The sequence below is a fragment of the Ochotona curzoniae genome, unplaced genomic scaffold (assembly GCF_017591425.1).
Source record: "Ochotona curzoniae isolate NIBS_2020 unplaced genomic scaffold, NIBS_Ocur_1.0 scaffold_1852, whole genome shotgun sequence".
Lineage (NCBI taxonomy): Eukaryota > Metazoa > Chordata > Mammalia > Lagomorpha > Ochotonidae > Ochotona > Ochotona curzoniae.
This window is the reverse complement of record NW_024467087.1, coordinates 24,312,645-24,336,938: the sequence shown is the minus strand read 5'-3', so window position 1 is coordinate 24,336,938 and position 24,294 is coordinate 24,312,645. Positions and strand designations below refer to the sequence as shown.

Genomic DNA, 24,294 nt, shown 5'->3' with positions numbered 1-24,294 from the left:
CAAACTGACGTGAAAGATACGATCAGAACATCAACTGGCTGAATGTGCTTTTTAGCTGAGCTTCAAGATGAAGACTCTACATGCTGCCCAACACTCTATAAGATAGCAATTTCTTTGCAAGATATGATTTGTACCCTCGCCAAGAATATCTGTCAGGTAAAACATACAGATGACCTCTAATGCTTTCTAAGGAAATAAAAGACCTTACAAATAAAACTGTTTAAAAATTTACAGGATTGCTTATGTTAAGATTTAGAAAAGAATTTCTGGGAAACAAAGATGTATCTCCGTGCTTATCTGAAGGCACACACTTACGTAGTTCGCCAGCTGCATTTCGTCCACCGACTGCATACAGATAGCCTTTGAGAGCACTTAGGTGGAAGAAGGTGCGCTTCTCATTGAGAGATGCAACTTGCATCCATTTGTTGTATCGGGGATCGAATCTGAAGACTGTATCGACTGCTGTTTTTCCTTTCGTGTCATAATTGCTCTGTCCTCCAACGACGTAGAGGAAATTTCCGATGACGGCAATGCCATGCTGGTACCTTGGGGCATCCATGGGCGCCAAGGATTTCCACTCGTGGGCCTTTTCATCATACATACGCAGCTCCTTGCTGACAACCAGCTGCTGCCTCAGCACCCCTCCTAGCGTAACCAAATGAGTGGTATCAGACCGAATGGCAGTCCTGTCTGACTGCATCACTGGCTGCATGTATGGCATCATTTGGTAATTGCTGGCTTCCAAAAGCAAATTCACACAAGTATTATCAGTTCTCATGAAATCGACTGTTTGCACGTAATTAATGAGCTCCTGTGGTGTCATCAGCGGGAATCGTATGTTCTTCATCAATTTTGCAGCAAAGTCCATTCGAGGCTCTTCAAGGCGAAGCCAGCGACAAGTAGCTTTAAAGAGCTCAAGTTCAGTGCAATGCTTAAGGCTATTACTGGAAAGCACAAAGGCAAGACGCTCAAAAGGGAGTTTCAGGAACTCCCCGGTACTCAGCAGGGCAGGAAAATTCTTCAAGACGAAACTGTTGATGTATTTATCCACTTCTGTCAGATTGTAGGTGTTGGCAATCCGCCCAACTTCGACACAATTGTCTAAAGTAATCTGTTAAGTCAATAACAACAAAAAAAAATTAAAACACAACTACTTTCACGACACTCATATTGTAACATAAATACCTATTTTAGAAGAATAAAACATGCTTTTTAATGTCCACTTGGGTGCAAATAAAAGATTGTTTGTACGCATCAAAATTCTAAAGACAATTTGCAAACCACCTTTACCTAAGTCACTAACAGTTACCAAAAGAAAGTGTTAAGTCACTAGGTTAGGAAGTAATTTATGAAATAATGTTATTACTTGACTATGGCTAAAATCATTCTCTTTCCTCAAAGATGTGTATTGAAGGGCGAACACGGTAGTATAGCAAGCTACTCCTCTGCCTGATGCGAACATAACATATAAGCAATGGTTAGAGTCCTAGCTGTTCCACTTTCCAACCAGCTCCCAGCTTACTAAGAAGGCCACAGAGGATGGCCCAAGTCTTGGGCCCCTGTCCCCATGTGAGAGACCTGGAAGAAACTCCTTGCTTCCAGCTTCAGAGCAGCCCAGCTCTGGCCATTGTGACCATTTGGAGAGTGATCCAGCTGATAGAAGATCTCACTTGTTCTCTCCTTCTCTCTTAAACTCTGACTTTCAAATAAAATAAATAAATCCTCTGATTTAAAAAGAGTATATTGTTCCACAGAAAAATACTGGTAAGATTTTGATCAGAAGGAAATTCCGAAAATGATTCTATTATGGTTCATGTCAGCATATTTCTCAGTGATGATAGTTATGATGCTTAAAAAGTACCACACAGCTAACAGAATCAGAAACAGAAAAGCACTAATAATCTATTCTTAGGTTTTATTTTCATGTAAATGAGTATCACTCATTTCAGTTGCTTCAACACTCGCTGCTCATAAAGAAAATAACATAATAGGACTATCACTCATAGGATAAAGTTACTTTTTGTATCTATCTGGAAATAAAAGGGAGGGAATGGCTTTTTTGAGGGCATGAAGGATGGATTTCATAGCAAATCACACGTAAGTCAAGGTCTCTGCTTGCATCTGGGTGCACAGCGACTCTCCTGCTCTCAGCATCTCTAACTCTGAAGTCACAATGAATCCAGGACCCTGTCTCAGCACAGGGTGGCATATGTCACCAACCAGAAAGTAAGCAAAGGGGAGTAGCAACAGGTCCTTTTTCAGCACAATGATTTCAATGAACTACCTGACTGGTCATGGAGGGGGGTGAGGAATATAGCAAATAAAATGCAAGGAATAAATCACAAAAACAAACCTATTAAACCAAGGTCAGGGCTTGTATACAAAAACCACAGAGACTGGTCACATGTAAAGGAAACAATTAAAAACAATTTGTCACTATATGTATGCAATGTCACATACTGGACCATCAATGCGCTGTTAATCTCATCACCATATTTTTTTTTCGACAGATTGGCTGATGGTTAAGAAATTTATCGGCTAATCCTTCTGTTGACATTTCATTTCAAAGCTGGAACAAAGCTAAAAGTATTACTCTTCTGAGGAATGCTAAGCTCATGGTGATTTTTCACAGATTTATTACTGAAGGAGAAACCGGGCTGTCGTGCAGTTGATTTACCTTACAAAAATAATAAAACTGTTTATTAATACTTAGCAGCTATATATTTTAAATGTCTAAAAACTAATTCTAGGAAAAAATTATGGATATATGTTTAAAAAAATTAAGGATATATATGTTAAGCCAGAAATACATGGCTTAACAAACAAAACCTCAGATTTCTAATATAGTTACTCCAAGCTCACTGTAATTCAATTTTAAAGGGTCATGTTTCTATCTCACAAAATTTAAGTTTTATGAATGGAAATTACATGTGATACACAATTGTCCAGGACATCCAAGAAGGAAGGGATTCCTGATTGGAGTAATGGATCTACTTCCCAAGACCAGAAAATGTCTTTCCCAAAGCCAGGATAATTTGCACTTTGGAAAATGTTGACTATAATGGACAAGCAATAGTTGACAACAACATAAACATAATCCCCATGTACACAGACTCTCACAGATATGCTTACTAATGCAAAGAATGCACACTTTAGGTGGGAGAAATTAGGTAACCTGTGACCAAGTTTAAACAAAAATATACCATAGTCAGGTAAAATATTAGAAAAAAAAAAAAAGCTGTACATAGTAATTTTGAAATTGAACCAAGGCACTCAATCCATCTCTCTCTCCAAGTTTATCTAGTGAAAAATAATTGCTAATATGACAGGTGAAAAACTATTTGAAAACTGCTTTCTATATTCCAGTGTACTTATATACCAAGAAGCACAAGATGTAACAAGACATTGACAGACCACCCAATCAATTCAGAGCTGCCTATTCTTTACTCTTTTTATTTAAGATTTATTCATTTTTATTGAAAAGTCAAATTTACAGAGAAGGAAAAAAAAGATCTTCCATCCACTGGTTCACTCCCCAAGTAGCTTCAAAGGTCAAAGCTGAGCTGATCCGAAGCCAGGAGCCAGGAGCAAGGAGCTTCTTCTGGGTCTCCTATGCGGGTGCAGGGTCCCAAGGCTTTGGGCTGTCCTTGACTACTTTCCCAGGCCACAAGCAGGGAGCTGGATGGGAAGCAGGACTGCTGGGATATGAACCAGCACCCACATGGGATCCCATTGCATGAAAGTTGAGGATTTAACCACTAGGCCATCGACCCGGGCCCTGCCTATTCTTTTCTTAAAAATCACCTAAAAGAGGTGTTTCAGAACCTTCTGGGCAGTCATCTTCTTGACTGAAAGACTGAGAATTTTCTGTAGTTCAAGCACAAGAGCTAGCCTATTGTGGGTTGGTACACAGTAAAGGTTCAATGCTATTAATGGCAACAAATTAAAAAAAAGAATGATGCAATGATAGATGCAGTTTAAAAAGAATACTTGTTGAATTAATATAGCAAGTTACTAGAAGCATTTTTAAATGAGGCAAATGAGAAAAATACGTGACAGGAAATTCTTATCAAGTGTATATAATTAAAACAATTCTTTTACTAAAGGACTGCACTACTGTGATAATATGGGAGAGATGGTACAAGGGGACAATGTGGAGGGAGAAAAGGCTAAGGGAGGCAGGGCTCCCTAAAGCTGCAAATCTGTATAATGAAAAACAACAATGAATAAATAAACAGTTCATCACAGAATGCAAAATCTAAAATATCAAAAATATATGTAGACCAAAATGATGGAATAATGCTAGATGATCTTCAGTTGTAAAGAAGTATTATCTGAGGGTTGGCGTGGTGGCACAACAAATTTATCATCTGCCTGTGGCACTGGCGTTCCATACAGGTGCTGCTTTGCATCCTAGAAGCTCCACTTCAGATCCAGTTCCCTATGAATGGCCTAGAAAAGGCAGCAGATCATGCCCCAAGCCTTGGGCCCCAGCATCCACGTGGGAGACCTGGAAGAAGCTCCTGGATTCCCTGGTTGGATCAGCCCAGCTCTGGCCATCATTTGGGGAGTGAACCAGTAGATGAGAGATCTTACACTCTCTGCTTCTCTCTTTCTGCAACATTTTCAAGTAAAATAAATAAATCTTCAAAAAGATGATTTTACTATCATTGCTTTCAATTCACACCTCAGTTACAATTACTGATTCTTGTAAGGGTCTCAGCTAACAGATCTCTAAACAGCTTGTAGGGTTTAAAAAGTGATATGTGGGCCCAGTGGAGTGGGGGCTTATTTCACATCTTTCTGTGTGCCAACTTTGACTTTTAATTTTTTTTAATTTTTAAATTAGTCTTTAACATATTTGATATGGTTTTTAGATATAATGCAAGAAAGGAAGATGGGAAGGAAGGAGGATAGCACTGAAGGAGGAGAGGAATGTTACCATGTTATTCCACAGCTTTACTGTGTTTTATTTATTCTATATATCTGTATTCATTTTATATATGTTTTATTTATTCTATATAACTTTAAATCTAAGTTATCATATTTCAGTTCAATTCCAAATGTCCTAGCTCAGCCATCTGGTGTTAAACTGGATTTTTTTAAGGTGAGCCTAATCCACCAAAACGATAACTTGGTGGGACAAATGCTAGTTTAAAAACTTTAAACTGCAAACAAATAATGAAGCAAAAACTTCAAACTGCTTCTAAATGAGGGAACGGCTGCACAACATTGAGCATGTTTTAGGTGTGCAATGTCATAAGGACAAACACTAAGTTAATGTTTAAAGGCATGTATGACTGAACAAAGGCAATCTTCCATGATCCCCATGATATATGGATGGTTTGGGCTTTATTGAAATGCCTACCTACTCTGCCTTCTCTCTCACTGTTTTGCATTTCACGGTCCTCTACTCCATAATGACCAAGTAAATAGCACAGCAAGAACAAAATTTTGGGTCCTACAAACTGTCTTGCTAATTTGCACCCAAAGAAATGAATCAAATAGCAAAAATAGAAGCAGAGTTGGTTCTTGTCCTATTGAGATTGACACTATTACAGAAAACTGGTGTTTTTATCTCAAAGACCATTGTAGTTTCAGTATCATTTTTAAAATTATTGTTCAAAAATAATGTCTAACTGGTTTCTCGGTTAACTTACATTTAATGTAGCATCACTTCTCCTTACCCACACAAGTGATTAAAATATACAATTCTATCAAAGACAATTTTTTTCTTTCTAGAACTTCAAGTCCATCATAGTGCTTAGGTTATATGAGCTATAATTGTACATAAATGTTATTTCCTCACAATATTTGATGTCATTATACAGGTCTTAAAATACAAGATAATTAAATGTTCAAAATATTTATAATTTAGCTTGTGAGCAAACATTTTTAAAAATCCTTCTCTTGGGATAATTGTACATCAAAGAATACAAGTCAAGGATAACAGTGTGGCAATAAAACTCTTTAAAAGAACAATTTGTTTAAAATTTTGCAAGTTTTTGTCAGACAGTAGTTTGAGTATGCAACAATGGAAACAAACATACAAATACACACGTCCAATGGCCTAGTTATATTACTATTGGCTGACTTCCCAAGCTGAATAGTACCTTGTTAAAATAAAGATACATTCTCTTCAAACTTGCTGTTCTATAATAGATCCAATGTTCAAAAAAGGCAGTTTTTAACAATAACAGCCATTATTTACTATTATTAAAGTTCATACAAGTTAAAATCAATTACAGAACAACATGTAATTCATCAACATAATGAACTGGAAAATGCATCAATATAACTACTGTCATAATTTTTTATTCATGAAAGCAAGATCTATGAATTCTTGAAATGTTAGCAATATTTTTTGTGTAAGACAGGCATCTAGTTTCTGAAAAGTAAAAATGAATTTTCGGAACAAATATTAGTTCTTCTTAAGATCTAATTCCCATATCAAAAGATGAAAAACATTGTGACCAAGTATATTTCAGAGACTTCCAGAAACTCAGATTACTTTTCCGTATAATTCTGGGAAGTCTGTTTATATAAAATCACTAAGGTCAACAAAGTTACATCACACTATAGAACATTATCAAACAGGTGAAGGCATATTTGTATATCTTGACCCAACACCATTACTACCTGCTAACAGCTAAGTGCACAAATGCTTTCATTAAGGGATATCATTTTTTTAAAGACTTGCTTTAATTTCAGCTTGAGCTGTCAGACCACATGACAGCACTAACAGCAACAGTGTGACATGTCTCCACGGCAGATTCTATGAGTCCCTGAACACACAGGCTCCATCAGAATCTACTTCAGGAAAAAAATAGGACTTGAAAATCCCTTACCCCAGAAATGAGAAATACTTTACAGAAGTCCAAAACCGGCAGAATCTGTAGAAAGCTGGCAGCTTCCAGTGTGTCTTGGAGGTTGTCCATATTAAGAGAAAGTTTTGCAGTATAAATGAAATCAATAATTTTCCTTAGGCCGACTTTGCTCACACCATGAAGCTTAATGCACATTAAATCTTGTTCTTTCATTCCACCTTAAATAAAAAGATATTCAATTAACTGAAGGTGGATAATTAAGGTCAAATTCACTTCTGTTGCTAATTAGATGCAATAAAATCAAGGAGAAGTCTTATTCTGTGTAAGCATTTCTATCTGGGTTAGCTTTTGCCTACTTTGCAGTTCAAAGAAAGTACTTGGGAAGGATTATCTTTATCTGAATGGAGGTCATATATGATGCCAGTGCTTCTAAAACACGTTCCTGTCCCTCGGGTATCTTTTGAGGGACTAAAGATTGTTGTTACTGGGACACAGGTCCTTTGGTTGTCCAGTCATATATTTTTTTCGAAAATGTGAAATAAAAACACACAATAGATAAATAAGGGTGCCAATTTCTCATGTTAAAACTGTGCTAACTCACTATTATATATATATATACATTATATATATTATATATATATATATATTCTTTTGGATACTTTCTCTTTTTCTAAAGACACGGACAAAAAGGACTACATGTCAAGTCTGAACTAAAACATAAACACAGATTTTTTTTTTAAAATGAGGATGCAGAGTTTAAAAGTCAAATTACCTGTGAACATAGCCTTGAAGTAATCACTAGCAGATGCCATCATAACTCTATGCACAGGGAAGGCATCATCTGTGTCACCAGGCATCAGGGTCACATCACAAAGCAATCCTTCAAGCCGAAGCTGGTCAAAGCCCTGTAACAAGACAATGAGCTGAGCTACTAAGCAAGGTAAAATGAGTGTACACATACTGATGTGACGCGATATATTTGTGACAATAATTAAGAAGAATGAAGCACCTCTTTTGACAAGTGGTAATGCACATTTTATTTCACTGTACAAAAAAAAAAAAAGATCAAGACGTATAAATGAAGAACAGAGCCTAGATGTGTCGCACAAATGAAACTGACGTCTGTGACACACTGAACCCATATCAGAGCACCTACTGGATTCCAGCGGTTCCACATCCAATTCAGCTCCCTGCTGATGTGTCTAGGAATGCAGCAAAAGATGGCAGAAGTGCTCAGGTGCCTGCCACCCATGTTGGAGACACATATGGAGTTCCAAGGCTCCTGGCTTCAGCCTGGCACAGCCAGACCCACAGCAATCATTTCGTAAAAGAACTAGTGGATGGAAGATCTCCCTCTCTGTCTCACCTTCTCTGTTACTCTGCCATTCCATTAAATAATCTTTCAAAACTAGTTGAAAACAAATAGAGGAGGGCTGGCATTGTGTTAGGGAGTAAAGCCACTGTTTGAGATGCCATCCCATATTGAAGGCCTGATTTGAGTTGACTCCTCCATTTCCAATCCAGCTCCTTGCCACCACGACTGGGAAAGCAGTGAAAGATGATTCAAGTTCTTGGGCCCCTCCCATTCATATGGGAAACCTAGATGAAATTTCTGGCACCAGCCTGGTCTAGACTTGGCCACAGTGGCCACTTGGTGAATGAACCAGAAGCTGAAAGATTTCCCTCCTCTTTCATGTAACACTCACTCTGTTTTCAAATAAATAAATCTTTTTAAAAATAATTCAACCTACAGGACTTACCCTCAAAGAGTTAACTAAGCCACTTTATTCTCTAAGGATAAAGATAAATATTTTATCTCCAAATATTTATACATCACACATATACTTTAACATACAGTTCTATACCAGTTCTCTTCCTCTGACGATTGTCCTATGTCCTATTCAAAGATGTAACATCTTTCCAAAATGCCTTTTTTTCCCACAAATGTTATGCATCCCATCCCCTTATTTTCAGTTTTTACTGTGACTGTATCAGCTCTTTCTGTTATTCAGAATAATAAAAACAGAGCAGGCATTTGATTCAGCAGCTAAGACCTGGGTTAAAACACCCATGTCCTACATCAAGGCACCTGGGTTGGACTGCTGGCTTCAGCTTCTCTAATTCAACTTTGAGGGGCAGTCACGCAGCCTCAGGTAGTTAGTTCCTAGATGGAATTCCTGGTTCCCAGGGGTGGCCCTGCCCCCTACCTCCCTGCCCCCCTCACCCCGCCTGCCATCCTTTGCAAGCATTTAGGAAAGTGAACCAGTGCATGGGGAGTCCTCTTCATATTTCTCTTTGTCTCTCAAATAAGTATTTATAATTTAGTTTTTAGTGTTTTCTTTTTACTAACATAAGGAGAGTAGATTTCACATATTTCCTGGGTACAATTTAGGAAGAGTAAAATAATAACTCATATTGTAAAAAGATGTCAGTTTTTCGGGAATATCGTCATGCTGAAGTGTTCCTTTTAAATTCAAATAAGGTCTCAAATGAGGTGAGCTTATGGCATTCACCTTCAAATTTGGACGAACACGAACATGACATGATGACATGGAGGTGGAGGATAAAATAACTAAGCAAAGGAAGAAATCATCAACTGGAACACAGTTGAGGGACTAGCATTTTATCTTCAATCAGCACATGAACAAAAGAAGTAGTCAGACTTTCATCCAGAAATCACACTTGGTACTTGTAGATTCATGTAGTCTACTTGCACATGTCTTAAATTTTGTAACCAATTAACCATAAACCAGGAAATCATGAAAGTTCTCCCAATAAGGAAATGGATTATGCCCTAAGTGAAGGAAAGGTTGGCTCCCAAAGCCTTGGCTCAGTTCATTCCCTCAGATTTAAGGTTTTAAACAATTAAATGCATGTTTTTAAAGAAAGTTGAAATCTGGAAAAACAAATTGAAAACTAAAAGGCCACCTATTTTCTAGAAATGGTAGTTACTTTTAGTAACTGAAACTACTTCTAGTAAGTTACTAAAAGTAACTACTATAAACATTTTAGTATATAATGTTTCAAGGTATCATTCTAACGATTATTTTTACTGGAAAGGCAGATTTACAAAAAAAGAAGAGACAGAGACAGAAAGATCTTCCATCACTGGTTCACGACCCAAGTGGCTGCAATGGCTGTAGTTGAGCCAATCCAAAGCCAGGAGCTAGGAGCCTGTTCTAGGTCTTTTACAAGTGGCATAGTCCCCAGGCTTTGGGCCATCCTCCAGTGCTCTCCCATGCTATAAGCAGGTAGCTAGATAGAAAGTGGAGCAGCCAGTACACAAACTGATGCCCATATGGGATGCCGGTGTTTGCAGGTGGAGGATTAGCCAGTTGAGCCAAGATATCGTTCTATATATAACCTAATGGAGTTTTAAAAGTAAGATATAATACACACGGTTATGTATTTTCAAAAACCCACCTTAGCAGGTAACATGACCATTTGCATCATTGCACATAATTTCTCTTCACTCTGAATGAAGCATAGGGTAGCATAATGCAACATATTTATCAATTTAGCTCTCGTTGAACATTTAGCTGATCTCTCAGCTCTTGTGTAAGCATATCTGTGGGAGTTTTTATTATAATAAAATAATAAGTGAGTATTGGTCTAAAGAGTGCATGTTTATAGTTTTCAGACAAGTCAAAAGATTTAATTTGTCTTGGGAAAAATACCATAACTGGCAAAAAAAAAAGAAAGTCAAGACACTAATGAGATGAGACTAGGTACTATATACATCCTTTATTTTGATTTACCAAAACATTTTTGAATTTCCCTAAAGCTTACATAGATAATATTTGTGAAAAGCAAGCATAGCTTATTCAGTCAAGGGCAATCATTGGATACAATTAGTTACTTCCTTAAGGGAAAAAAATCCTTGGCTCATTTACTAAGCTCCACTGCCTATAAAATACTCCCGCAAATATTTTAATTTGGAAAAGAATAATGTCACTAAGCTCCATTCCTACTACCTTGCATTCCTTATTTTTGCCCTTTAATGAAAAGCATTACTTATATTTCTAGTACTGTCTTTCTCATTCCTTGTTCATTTCATTAAAATTATGAAGTATGTGCAAAATCTTCAAGATTGAGGCAACTCAGATACAGCACCAAAGGTCTTCACACATCTTCTTCACATGTTTGAATATTTATGCATTTCACTTTCTCTTTTTAACTGAAAGATGACAAAAGTAAAGAAGCTGATGTACCTAGATGAATTTTATCACATGTTCTGCATCTTTCAGTTTAAACATAATTTATTCATCTTTGGTAAATATCTGCTTTTGAGATTTTGCATGCATTTTCTGAATGCAAAGTAGTTTCCTTTACATTTCAGGACATTTATTTTCATAGACATATATGAATGATCCCGCTATTATTCAATCCCATATTTATTAACTGTATTCTAGATTACTATCTTTATACAAATGAGACCTGTCAATTCAGAATCTTAAGATCTTTCTCTTTTCCTGGATATCATGGCTCTCTCTCTAAAAAGTTCCTTCTACACTACACTCTACTGTGTTTAAGAAAATGCCCTTCCTCTATATCTCTGCACAAATTAAACGCCATATGTTATCTTCTGCAGCTCCCATGTGCTTTCCTATATATCTTCTTTTTTACTTCCAGTAATCTTTCCCCCAATTTAACTCTAGGAAGACTCCAAAGATATCCTGCACTCAAAATGTGTCCTATTTGTAAATCATTTTCTTCCAAATTTGTGGTCACCACTTTTGTCAGCTTTTTATAAACTTGTGCATCTCCATATGCTAACCCACTATACACCTAGACAGCTTTGCTTACTGCAAATTGTTCACCTTCCCATTTTTAAATCTTGTCTTTAAAATGGTTTGTATTGGCAAGTGTGCTGTGGCATAGTAGGCAAAGCAGCTACCTATGATGCTGGCATACCATATGCATGCCAGTTCATGTCCTGGCTACTCCAATTCTAGCCCAGCTTCCTCCTAATGCCTGGCAAAACAGCATAAGACTCCCCAAGTGTTTCGGCCCCTGCACCATTTGGAAGACCTGGATAAAGCTTCTGGCATTTGGCTTCGGTCTAACCTAGTCCTAACTATTGCAGTCATCTGGGAAGTGAGCCAGTGGATGGAAGATTTCTCTCTCCACCTCTTTTTTCTTGTAATTCTGCTTTACAAATGAATAATTTTTTAAAGGCTTATATAAACTTAAACTGATTTTTTTTAACTCTACACTAATCTCATTTCTCTATTTTTCTGGGCTTTAGTTTTGACATAAGCAGGACTCATCTGTCTGCAATTTGAGATTTGCTTTTCCTTCTCCCTATAAATGTCCACATTTTGTCCTTCCTCTGTTTTTGCAAGGGAAAAAGAAGCATTTAAAAGTGTTCCCCCTTCTCTGTATAAAACTTACTCAAAGCATCAAAACTCCAAATCCTATGAGATCAAGGGTATATATCTAGTATTAAGAATGTCTAAATATAAGAGTTTGATAAATCTAATAATCATATTCAAGTAAGACAATGAGTTGAAAATACAAAAAAAAAAAACAGAGAAAGCAGATAGGTTATTCATAGCTTATAGGAAAACTTCCTTGGGGCTGACAGTTATGAAGCTTGTATTACCAAGCACAATGCCTCAGTTCAAGTTCCTGTTCCACTTGGGATTCCAGGTTCCTGCTATGCACACTGGGGATGGAGGGCAGGTGATGGCTCAAGTGCTTGGGCTTTGTCACTCGTACGGTAGTTGGTCCTGGACTGAGTCCCTGACTCCAGCTTCAGAGTAAACCAGTGGATGTGAGCTTGCTCTTTCTCCTGTTTGCTCCCTCTTGTGTTCACCCTCTCCCTCTCCCCCACGGTCCCTCCATCTCACAAGTTTAAAACCAATTAAAGTTGGATGTCAATAATTTTCAATAAAATAGATTGCTATTCTGAGAAAAAGTTACACTGATACTACCAGTTATTAGAAACAAATCAGATAAGCAAATCTTCTCATTAAATTCTTCATTGGAAATAATCTATTACCGTAATATATCTAGTTTTGATGACCATAATTTAGAAAAGGAAGGAGATAAACATATTCGGTAGCATAATAAAATTAGTGGGAAATGTTTTGTGAACAAAGATTAAGAGAGTGAAAAGGGGGGCCCAGCGTGATAGCCTAGCGGTTAAAGTCCTCGCCTTGAACACGCCGGGATCCCACATGGGTGCCAGTTCTAATCCCGGCAGCTCCACTTCCCATCCAGCTCCCTGCTTGTGGCCTGGGAAAGCAGTCGAGGACGGCCCAAAGCTTGGGACCCTGCACCCACATAGGAGATCTGGAGGAGGTTCCACTTGGGGAAGGAACCATCGGAAGGAAGATATTCCTCTCTGTCCCTTCTCTCTGCACATCGGCCTTTCCAATGAAAATAAATAAATCTTTACCAAAAGAAAGAGAGTGAAAAGGCAAAGATCAAGGAATGAGTTTCCTTCAATCTTCAAGTCAATGTGTTTGATCAACATGATTACATGTTTTCAAGACATTGCTTTCCATCTTGTTCAGAGAAGAGAAAAGGCACAGATGCAGCACTTGAAAGAAATCCAGGTGTATATAACAGTTTATATTAATAGAAAGCTCATTGTAGAATGCTGGTTAGAGTTTAACAACAGATAAACGGCTCCCTATTGCTGTATTATATCATGACTCCTGGTTTTCAAATCCTTCTCCAATCTGACCCCAACCCAACAAGTCAACCTTCCTTTCTAAGATTTCCCAGTGCAGGGTTGTCCTCTATAAACTGTCTCGCTGGTAAAAACCAGGCTCACTCCTTCACTAGCACTTTCTTTTATGAGACTATTTTTCATTGCAATGTCCTCCCATTTTCAGAAACAATTTCAAATAGGATCTCCTTCATAAAGCTATCACCAAACAAATCTCCTCTCAAAGAATGAGGCCCCTGAAAGTCTGGATTTCACAATTTATCCATTCTATCCTCTATCAGGTTTCCAGTGAACATGAATAAACAATCTGGTTTTACATTACTTCCTGAAATAGTTTAAACTAGAAAAAATCATTTGTATGAAAAATTAAACACTGATGGGGAGGAAGCTGTAAAAGATGAGAAACAAATTAAGGCCTCGCAAGTTGTTATGATTTTCTGCCTTAGAGATTCCAAACAGGGAGTAAAAACTCAGGTAAAACTCAACATTCTCCTGGAGCAAAGTGTACAGGGAAATCAAGGCAGACAGGACTATAGAACAGAATGCAAGAGAAGAGAGCTGCTTGGAAAGAATACTCCAGAGGTCTGACAAGGTTCTCCCTCCAGTATTCAGCTGAGTGAGTATATGTGTCGGGGCAAGAGTCACCCAGATGGAGCAAAACGAACATTTTGCAAAGCTTGAGTTCCCCCTCAAGCCAGCGGAGTGGAGAAGCATTGTCTTGCTGGGGCTTTAGTTGAAGGAGACAAAAGGAATTTGCCTCAGGACTGAGGAAGTGTGTACTGTACCATATCATCTCAGTAACTACTTAAAATCATCTGAAAACCTCCAACATCTATTCTTGGTTTTAAAAATCTCTCAGCACATTTCAAAGGAATTTCCTCAAACCTTCATTAGCTCAGAACAGAGTCCTATTCCTACCCCTATCATCAAGAACAAAACAAGAATATATATTCCCATCAATTTGACATTTTTTAGAAATTCTCCACAGAGCAATAACACAAGAAAAGCAATAAAGGCCTGGAAAGGATGAAGTAAACTTAACTTATAGACAAAATGAAAGCCTGTGAAGAAAATCACCAAAATCTACAGAAAAACAAAAAATCACAGAACCAGCATGTCAGTTCATCAAAACTGCAAGATCAGTAACTAGTAATCTGTATTGCTAAATGCTACCAAAAGGCAGAAACTGAAATTAGGCATCACAGAATACAAAACTCTCAGATTGGTACAGGCTTGTCCCACTCTCACTTCAACACATGTTAAATAACTAAAAATACTCAATTGAGAAAATAATGATATCACTACATTGACCTAAAAAGGGAAACCACTATACACCCTTTCAATTTATAAAAACTCAAGATTAACACATTGTGCCCCAACTGCCATAACCCCAGAGTTAGGCTAGAAGAAACTGGAGATTCATTTTGTAGACTCAGTTGCCATTCAGGAACTGAAATGAAGAATCATCACTGGCATTTATTTAAAAACAAACAAACTCAATAACATAGACTGAGCTCATATTTTATACAAATGTAATGTGCGCTAACCATTATACCTGTTTCCTGTGTAAACAATAAGCTGTTTATCTCATGATCATAAACTTTCAAAATAGGGCACAGTTATACAACATGATAACATCAACAAACCACGAGTTTACCAGAGGATAAACACTGAAGTCAACCTAGCAGAAAGCAACACATTCATCTGTAGAGATTCGTGAATAATCTACTTATTTAACATTATATTAGCAAAATAATAATGTAAATCTATAGAAAAATATCTTAAATGGATTTGACTTTTTCTAATAAATTTTAGTTCTTAGCTTCTAACATGAAGAAAAAACTAGCAAGAATATCTGATAGACACTGATCTTAAAATGAAAAAATGGCAGTTAGCAGCCTTGACAGCCAAAGCTGGAAGAATTTTCTTCCTTTATGGATTCAAGTAAGCCTGGCATATAATCACAAAACTATCCACTTCTACTTACCAGAAGAAGTTTCCACATAACATACATTGCTCCCAGCTGAAGAATGGCAATTTAGTTATAACTTCTTGTCCCCAAAGGCATGTTAACAAATGGCAATTAACTTTTTTCTTTTTAGCAGGAGACAGGAAGAAGGGATAATCAGGCAATTAAATATTCTAAAATATATATTCTAACATATAGTAAAATCATTAGTGCATAATGCCAAAAGCTATAACCCTTTGTGAATACAAATTTTTACATTTGTAGCTACCTAATAATTAATATAGCCATATTTTAATAAGCAGTACCATTAAAAGCAACACAGGAAATGAAAATACAAACTTATAGGCAGAAAGTCTGAGCTTAAGACCCAGTATTTGTTATTAAATGGCTATGTGAACTCAGGGTAACATAGGTCTTTTAGGATTGAAACATATGGAATAAAACATATGAACAGAGGGCCAGACGCAATGGCTTAACGGCTAATCCTCCACATGTAAGTGCCAGCATCCCAAAAGGGTGCCAGTTTGAGTTCTGGCTGCTCCAACTACTATTTATGTGTGTATGTGTATAATTTTATTTTATTTTTGATGGTGTTTACATAGTTAAGGAGGATGCATGCCTATGAGGACCATGGAATAGGGTGGGAGGGTTGAGGAATGGGGGGAAGTAGATGAGACAACTCTTTCCAATCTTTTTTTTTCTTTCTGTATCTGGGGAAAGTGGGGAGAGAAGCAGTGAGAGCCACACCCAAGAGCCAAACCGCATCAGTACCGGGGGATAGGCTGCTCCACTTCCCATCCAGCTCCCTGCTTGTGGCCTGAGAAAGCAGCAGAGGACGGCCCAAAGCCTTGGGACCCTGCACCCGTGTTGGGGGACCCAAAATTAGCTCTTGGCTCCTAGTTTTAGATCGGCATAGCTCTCGCCATTGTGCCCATTTGGGGAGTGAACAAGGGGATGGAGATATTTCTCTCTGTCCAATAAAAATAAATAAACCTTTAAAAAATATTTAAGATGGGTCATGATGAATAAAAAGGGGGTTATCAGACATGTAGCATTCCAATAATAGAACATGGAAGAAAAAAAAGTATGAGAGAACAGTACAGGTGTAGTAGACAATGGAAAATCAAGTTCTCCAGGCATTTGCCTTGACCCTCCAGGCTTTTAGATGCCACGGCAATGCACACACAACCATTGTAAGGGTGAATGGGTAAAGGATTAAAGGGCAGCAGGGCAGCTGTGGCAGAGCAACAAGAGATCAGAAAAGTAAAGGTGCCCAGGGAAAATACTAGCAAATCATGCATAAGGGATCTGTACCTAGAACACTGGAAGCCTCACTACCCAGTAATAATAACCGAATCCAAACAAAAACTGGAAAAGGGATCTGAATACATATTTCTCCAAAAGTGACATGCAAGTGGCTACAAGCACAAATGAAAATATATTCAATATCTTTATTAATCAAGGCATGTGATTTATAACTTGACCATCTGATAATAGGGAGACATTTACAGAGGGTTTCCAAGAGAATTAACTATGGAGGTACAGAAGTCAAGGGGTGACAAAGAAAAAAAAAACACCTAGACTTCAACAATCACCACTTCAGCTGACCCTTGTTAATCTTTCCTATTCCAGCAAAGGAATTTGCATTGCTAATTCCATCATGAATCCACCTGAAATTTGAGAAAGGTTCTAGGAACCCAAGCCTACTAGGTATCAAATGGCTTTCTTAGTATTTTGACAATCAAGTTGGCTGTAGTCCGTTTGTTAAGATAGAGAACCTGCCATAGCCATTCAAGTCAACCAAATTGCACAGTTCGGTCAGCCATTCACCTCTAATTCATTTTCATTTCCTCTGACACCTTCTCTGCTTAACTTCTTTGGAAGAAATGACTTTATTGTGTACCTTACTTTCTCATAAATTGCAATATGCAATCCTAGAATTTTTTTAAAGGTTTATTTATTTTTATTGGAAAGGCATATTTACAGTAAAAAAGGATATGCAGAAAAAAATCTTCTGTCCATTGGTTCACTCCCCAAGGGCCACAATAGCCAGAGCTGAGCTGATTCAAAACCAGGAGCTCCTTCCAGGTCTCCCATATAGGTGTAGGGTACCAAGGGCTTGGGCCATCCTCTGCTGTGTTTCCAGGCACAATAGCAGGGAATTGGATTGGATACGAATCAACTGAGGCATGAACTGGCACCCATACAGGATGCTGGCATCCCAGGCAGAAATTTATCTCACTATGCCACAGTGCTGATAAGGATTTTATTAGATTTTTATCTGTTTTACTTGAAACAGTTATGGAGTCAGTAGGGAGGAGAGAGAGAGAGAGATTGAGAGATTGATTGATTGATTTTCCATCTACTGGCTCACTCCCCAAATGGTCACAATGGCCACATTGGCGTCTGTCTGAAGCTCAGAGTCAGGAACTTCAGGGAATCCCATGCAGGTGCAAGGACCGATCACCTTGGGACATTCTCTGCTGCTTTCTCAGTTCATCAGCAGGAATCTGCATTAGAAGTAGAGTAGCTAGAACTAGAACTGATGCCATATAAGATGTTGGCGCTGCAGGTGGAGGATTAACCCACTATGGCACTGTGCTAGTCCCTCTCCTCCCAATCCCCAAACAAGGGTTTTTTCTCTTAATTGGAAAGGCAGATGCACAGAGACAAGGAGAGACAGCGAAAGATTTTGGGTTTGCTGGTTCATTTTCCAAGTGGCCGCAACGGCCAGGGCTGAGCTAATCTGAAGCCAGGAGTCAGGACCTTCTTCTAGGTCCCTCAAGTCGCTGCAGGGTCCCAAGGCCTTAGGCCATTCTCTACTGCTTTCCCAGGCCACAAACAGGGAGCTGAAAGGGAAGTGGAGCAACTGGGACATGAAATCCCATATAGGATCCTGGCATGTGCAAGGCAAGGATTTAGCCACTAGGCTACCACACTGGGCCCAATTGTAGAATATTTTTCTAGCCAAATTGCAAATGACAAAGGTGGCACATAGAGAACAAATGACCTTCTCAAAGTCGCACAAATAGCTAGTAAATAGTACAGCTAGAACTTCAGCTTGGGTGGAATCCCTGTCCATGCGACTTCAGTGAGGCAGGGCAGAGTCTTCTAGAGTGAAACCGCTCAGAAGAGATCTTCCCCAGGGGTCAGTTCCCCTGAGAGAACCTTCAATGCCTTCAGAATCAGCGATTGGTGTCACTGCTAATTTTAAAACAAGAATAACATTTAACCCTAACCAAGAAAAGATGGAAGATAGAACAGGTCAATCAAGCACCTCAGCTATATGTTGGCAGAGAAATACTGGACAAATGGAGAATCTATGATGGACTATGTCAATCAGTGGATTCTCCAACGACCTCATCGTGCCTGGGGTGGCGAAATTGGCAGCGATTCAGAACTGGTGAACTATCAAAACCACTTGAGCAAGGATCTCAGAGCATGCTCCACATCCGGGACCTGGGGGGGGGGTGGGAGACTGGGTGGGGCCTCTCCCTCAATATCCCCTTTACCTCAGATACATGAAGGAAACAATATGGAAATAATAGTCTTACCCACTTTCCTATAGCCCTTGTACCTTTTTACCCTAATTAACTATGTAAAGATTGCCAAAATATAATAAAAAAAAGAATAACATTTACACATATTGAACACTTTTTTCTAGCTTGTTCTCTTGACAACAATTATCTAAAATTAAATCCCAAAAGGAATTGTTAGTGCTTGGCCTCAAAATTGCAGTTTGCGATTTTTAGACTTTTAAACAGAGAAAACAAGGTCTTTCAAGAATAGTAAAGGGTGCTACCTCAGACATGGAAATAATGTAAAAAAATGAGAAGAACAAAGATTTTCAAGTAATACAAACTTTCAGGTTACCGTTTTTCCTACCTGCAGGAACAGAGGAGCCACCATTGGCTTGTCAACTATTCTTTTTAAAACTACAGAAGACACTCAGAAAACCATTTCCAATGCTTGAAAAATTGTAGCATTATGTACAGCAAAAGATGACTTCATCAACCTCGCCGATGTTTCCAGATCCTTTGCTACACACTCACGTTCATTTGTATGTATATAAATTATGTAATTTTTTACAAGTGAGAAGAATTATGTAACATATGTTATGTTACACTTTTTAACAGCTCTATTGGCACATCACTCATACATTTCAAGCAATCACAGTGTACAAATAAATGGTATTAGTATATACATACATATGTGAATATCTTTAGAATAATATATTCATTTCAAAAACAAATTCTTGGCTTTTGCTGTTCCCCTCATTTCCACCCAAATTCCCCAACCGGAAGCAAGCACTAGTGTACTTTGTGTGTCTGTAATTGTGCATATTTTTGATATTTTATCCATGTAGGCTTTTGAGATCAGCCTCTTTTCATTTAGCATTTCCAAGGTTCATATGGCACCATGGATCTACACCTCAGTTTCATGTGAGTATAGCTGAATCATATTCCATTGTATGATATATCATATTTCCCTGTTAATTTCTTTATTTAGTATCTTGCAGTCTTGTCTAATTCTTTTTAGGACAGTGCGACAGAGATTTGATGCAATATAATTAATGTAACTGTTTCCCTAGTGATGCAAAATTTAAAACTTTCTAGTTGTTTCCCATTGTAAAAATAATTTGCCATCTATATAAAATGGAGAGGGTGATTCTTTCTCTTGGTGGAAGGTCTTGTCTCTAGAATAGTAGCTCTAACAGCACAGTTAGTTCTCTGTACCCATTTGTTTAACAGCCACGATTGAACCAACCGTGATTTGAAACCGTAGCTATGTTAACGATGCTTGTATCTGTGGTAAGCACGTACAGATTTTTCTCCTGACATCATTCTCCATATAATACAGAGCATGACAGCTATGCACTTACTATATTAAAATGCATAAACTATATAGTATTGAAAACTAGATGGAAAGAAGTACTTAGTTTACATATAAATACTACACCATTTTCTAAAGATGATTTGAGCACCCAAGGACTTTGGTATGAGTGGGGAGAGCGGTTGCAGATTCAATCACCTGCTGGTAGTAACAAATGACTCTATTCTCCCTACATACGCATTCATCTGGATATTCAGAAATGTAAGTTTATGGCACTGTTTCCTAGAGATTTTGACATCTCATACAATAAAAACGTCTGTTTTTTAAAGCCATGTAAATCATATGAAAGGAACACCTGAGATTACCTGTAACACCACAGAACTGTGAGTATTGCTCGTAAAGATGCGTGTGGTTCCTGCCTTGGAAGACTGCAAATGGGATGAGAGGCCCATTTCGCTGCTCCCAAGGGACAATTTCATGTGCTGATCTTCCTCTTCCACAAGAGATCTGAAATTTTTTTAAAATAAGAAAGGGAAATTAAAACATGCATAATTCATCCCAATGAGATTTAAGTAACCATCATTGTCAATTATCTATCTGCAGAATATACTCAACTTTGTTTCACTATTTTAAATTCATGTCACTATACCACAAAATAAATATTTTTTGTAGAGTATTATGCATATTTTCTATCTTGGCAGGTATCTAAAACTTCAACTTACAAGTTGATTCAGGAACCTGCATGTGGCATAGCAGGTTGTGGCACAGCAAATTGTGGTGCAGTAGGTTAAGACACCACCTGTGTTGCCAGCACCCATATCAGAGCAACAATTAAAGTCCTAGCTGCTTTAACTCCTAATATCTGGAAAGGAAAAAGATGGACCTAGTGATTTGTGTTACTGACTCCTAGCTTTGATGTGGCCAAGTCTTGATCATTTGGGAAGCAGCCATTTCAGGGAGTGAACCAGCCGATGCAAGACTTCTCTCTCTTTCTCTGTTTTAATGAAAGGAAGTGTTACAAAAATACATAGAGAGATCTTCCATCTAATGGTTCACTCCACAAAGGTTGCAATAGTTGAGGCTAGGTCAGGGCAAAGGCAGTAACGCCATCCAGGTCTCCCACATGAGTGGTAGGAGCCCAAGCAACTTGAGCCATCTTCCCATGCTTTCACAGGCCCATCAGCAAGGATCTGGATCAGAACTAGAACTGTCAGGTCATGGAATAGTGGCCATATGGCATACAAAGGTTGCTGGTGGCAGCTTTACCAGCTATGCCAAAATACCAGCCTCAGAAATTTTTCCCACTGCCTCCACTCTCACTTGCTTTTCAAACTAAAAAATTTTTTTCCCACATTTTATTATTATTGCTATCATTTTATGATAGAGTTCCATATTCCCTTATCCCCTCCCCAATTCCCTCCCCCCCACCTAGTTCCTTTATATCATTACTAACATATAGTCATTCATACTCAATAATATGTCCATCATTGTGGGCATGGACAATGGCAGAGAGTCCAGAATCCTATTGTCAAGATATAGTCAACAGTTTCACTCTAAGTCCATCCGTGTCTGGAAACAGAAATGCATACCACACTGCATCCTCACATCTGAATGTTAGTCTCCATTACATAACTACTGTACATTCCCTTAAATGAAAAGTCATGATAAAAAAATCAATTGACATATAAAGGAATGCCAATTAAGCTCACAGGAGACCTCCCACAGGAAACTCTACAGGCAAGAAAGAGAATGGAGTGACATATTCCAGATTCTAAAAGAAAAAAATTGTCGGCCTAGGATAACATATCCAGCAAAGCTTTCTTTTGTCTTTGAAAATGAAATAAAATTCTTCCACAGTCAAGAAAAGCTAAAAGAATTTGCCTCTTCCAAACCTGCCCTACAAATGATACTTCAAGATGTTCTCTTGACAGAGAAGAGGAATAACACCTACCAAAACCCAAGGCAAATGGGAAGAACATCCCAGGAAAATGACAACAGAAGACTAAACCAATGAAGAACCGATTCCTAAAAAATGACAGGACCAAAGAACCACCTATGTATATTAAACTCTGAATGTAAATGGCTTAAGCTCAATCAAACATCATAGATTAGTAGACTGGATTAAAAAACAAAACCCATCTGTTTATTGTCGGGAGGAGACACACTCCAACAAAGATCAGCGGAAACTATATCACATGGGTTTTGTTGTTTTCTGTTGTTTTCATCTATTCAAAACACTTTCTTCTGATTAAATCATTCAATGACTCATAGATCATACAGTCACATCATTTTCACTTCTTCAGCTACATGTTATACATTTAATAGCATGTTGTTTAACTTCTTGGTGTTGTTAATTTCATTTTTCTCCCGGATGCTGAGTTTGTTTTGTGGCTCTTCATTTAAGGGGATATATAGTAGTTGTGTAATGGAGACTGTCATATCTAGTAACATGTCATTTAACTTCATGGCATTGTAAATTTCTATTTTTCAAACTAAAAATTTTTAAAACTCATTAAAAATTCGGCCAAAATCTATAGTCATTAGGGCTCTTTAGGGACTGTGAAACTTATTTTGGTATTTTAACTAAATAGCAATGCTATTAAATTGTGCTTTTCACAGTTAAAATTAATTCACATACTCTAATTTTAAAAAGATAAAAATGTGGTGAGCATTTGGTAAAATGGTTAAGACACAATTCGGGATGCCTGAATCCCACATCGGAGTGCTGGTTCAAGTCATAGCCCTTCTTGAAATTTAATTTATTGGTAACATGAGTCCTGCAAAGCAAGATGACTCCAGAACTTGGGCCTCAGTTTCTGGCCTCCTATTGACCCATTCGTAGACATCATAAGCATTTGGAGAATGAACCAATGGATCAAATATATGTGTGTTCATTTCACTCTTTTTTATGAAGGCAAATTCTAAAAATTAAAAAGATAGATAACTACCACTTATTGAACAGGCACTCTGTGTCAGATAGTTGTCAAGAATTTCATACATATGTGTTCATTTAATTCTTTTAAAAATCCCAAAACAATAGATACTACCAGCATCTCCTTCTGATTAAAGATGAAGGTAAGCTAAGCTGGGGTTCAAGCAACTACAGTCACAACAATTATGAAACTGGATGGACTAAGCTTTGAACCTCAACTCAAAAGCTCTCATTGGTAGCAGTCAAATATTGACTGTGATACACTGTTTCATCTTCCTAGTAATAATTTTAATCAGCCCCATCTGAATATTTCATACTTGGAATCATTTTTATAGTAGTATCTCTCACTTAATTTGGGGTTGTTTATCTAAATATCTATGGTCTAGTGGTATTTTCATTGTTTCAAATAAATGGATAAAAAACAGATACAAGTTATTTCTGTATATATATTATAGTAATTGGAGGTATGGCATAAAATGTTTTTATGTTTTTATTTTCATTTCTTCAAAGTACTTTCTTTTCTATTATTAAATTCTTCACTGTCTCATAGATCGCACAGTAGCATCATTTTCTCCAATAAGGTTTTTTATTTGTTTTTCATTTCTTCATGGATACATTGGCCATTCTGAAGCATGTTATTTAATTCCGTGGTGCTGTAAATTTTTTTAACTTTATTCCAGTTGATGATTTTTTTCTTATGGCTTTTCATTTAAGGAAATGTATAGTAACTGTTTAATAGAGACTATCATATCCAGATGAAGATAAATTGCAGTAGGCATCTCTACTTCCTAATCAAAGATGGACTCCCAATGAAACTCTTGAATATATCTTGACGACAGAATGCTGGATTCTCTGCCATTGTCTGTACCCACAATGTCAAGATACACTAAAAATAGCAATGATGCACTTACGACTACTTATAAAGGACTATTGTCATAATATGGGAGGAAATCAGTAGGAAGTAGGGAATTTAGGGAGAGGATAAGGGAAATCCCAGAGCCTACAGAATTTTATCAAAAATTTAAAAACAAAATAGAAGGGAAAAAAAGGAGGG

The 24,294-nt window shown here is 37.7% G+C and overlaps 1 protein-coding gene across 5 annotated transcripts in view; it reads right to left on the bottom strand.

The window, feature by feature from the left end:
* KLHL13 (kelch like family member 13) overlaps positions 1–24,294 on the bottom strand; it is a 100,652-nt gene that overhangs the window by 10,288 nt on the left and 66,070 nt on the right. For all 5 annotated transcript variants that reach the window (XM_040999486.1, XM_040999483.1, XM_040999485.1 and 2 more), the window contains 4 exons: positions 20,674–20,815; positions 7,600–7,732; positions 6,849–7,045; positions 316–1,111 (listed from right to left, as the gene is read on the bottom strand). In XM_040999486.1, coding sequence (XP_040855420.1) covers positions 316–1,111; positions 6,849–7,045; positions 7,600–7,732; positions 20,674–20,815 — 1,268 coding nt within the window. The remainder of the gene's footprint in view (positions 1–315; positions 1,112–6,848; positions 7,046–7,599; positions 7,733–20,673; positions 20,816–24,294) is intronic.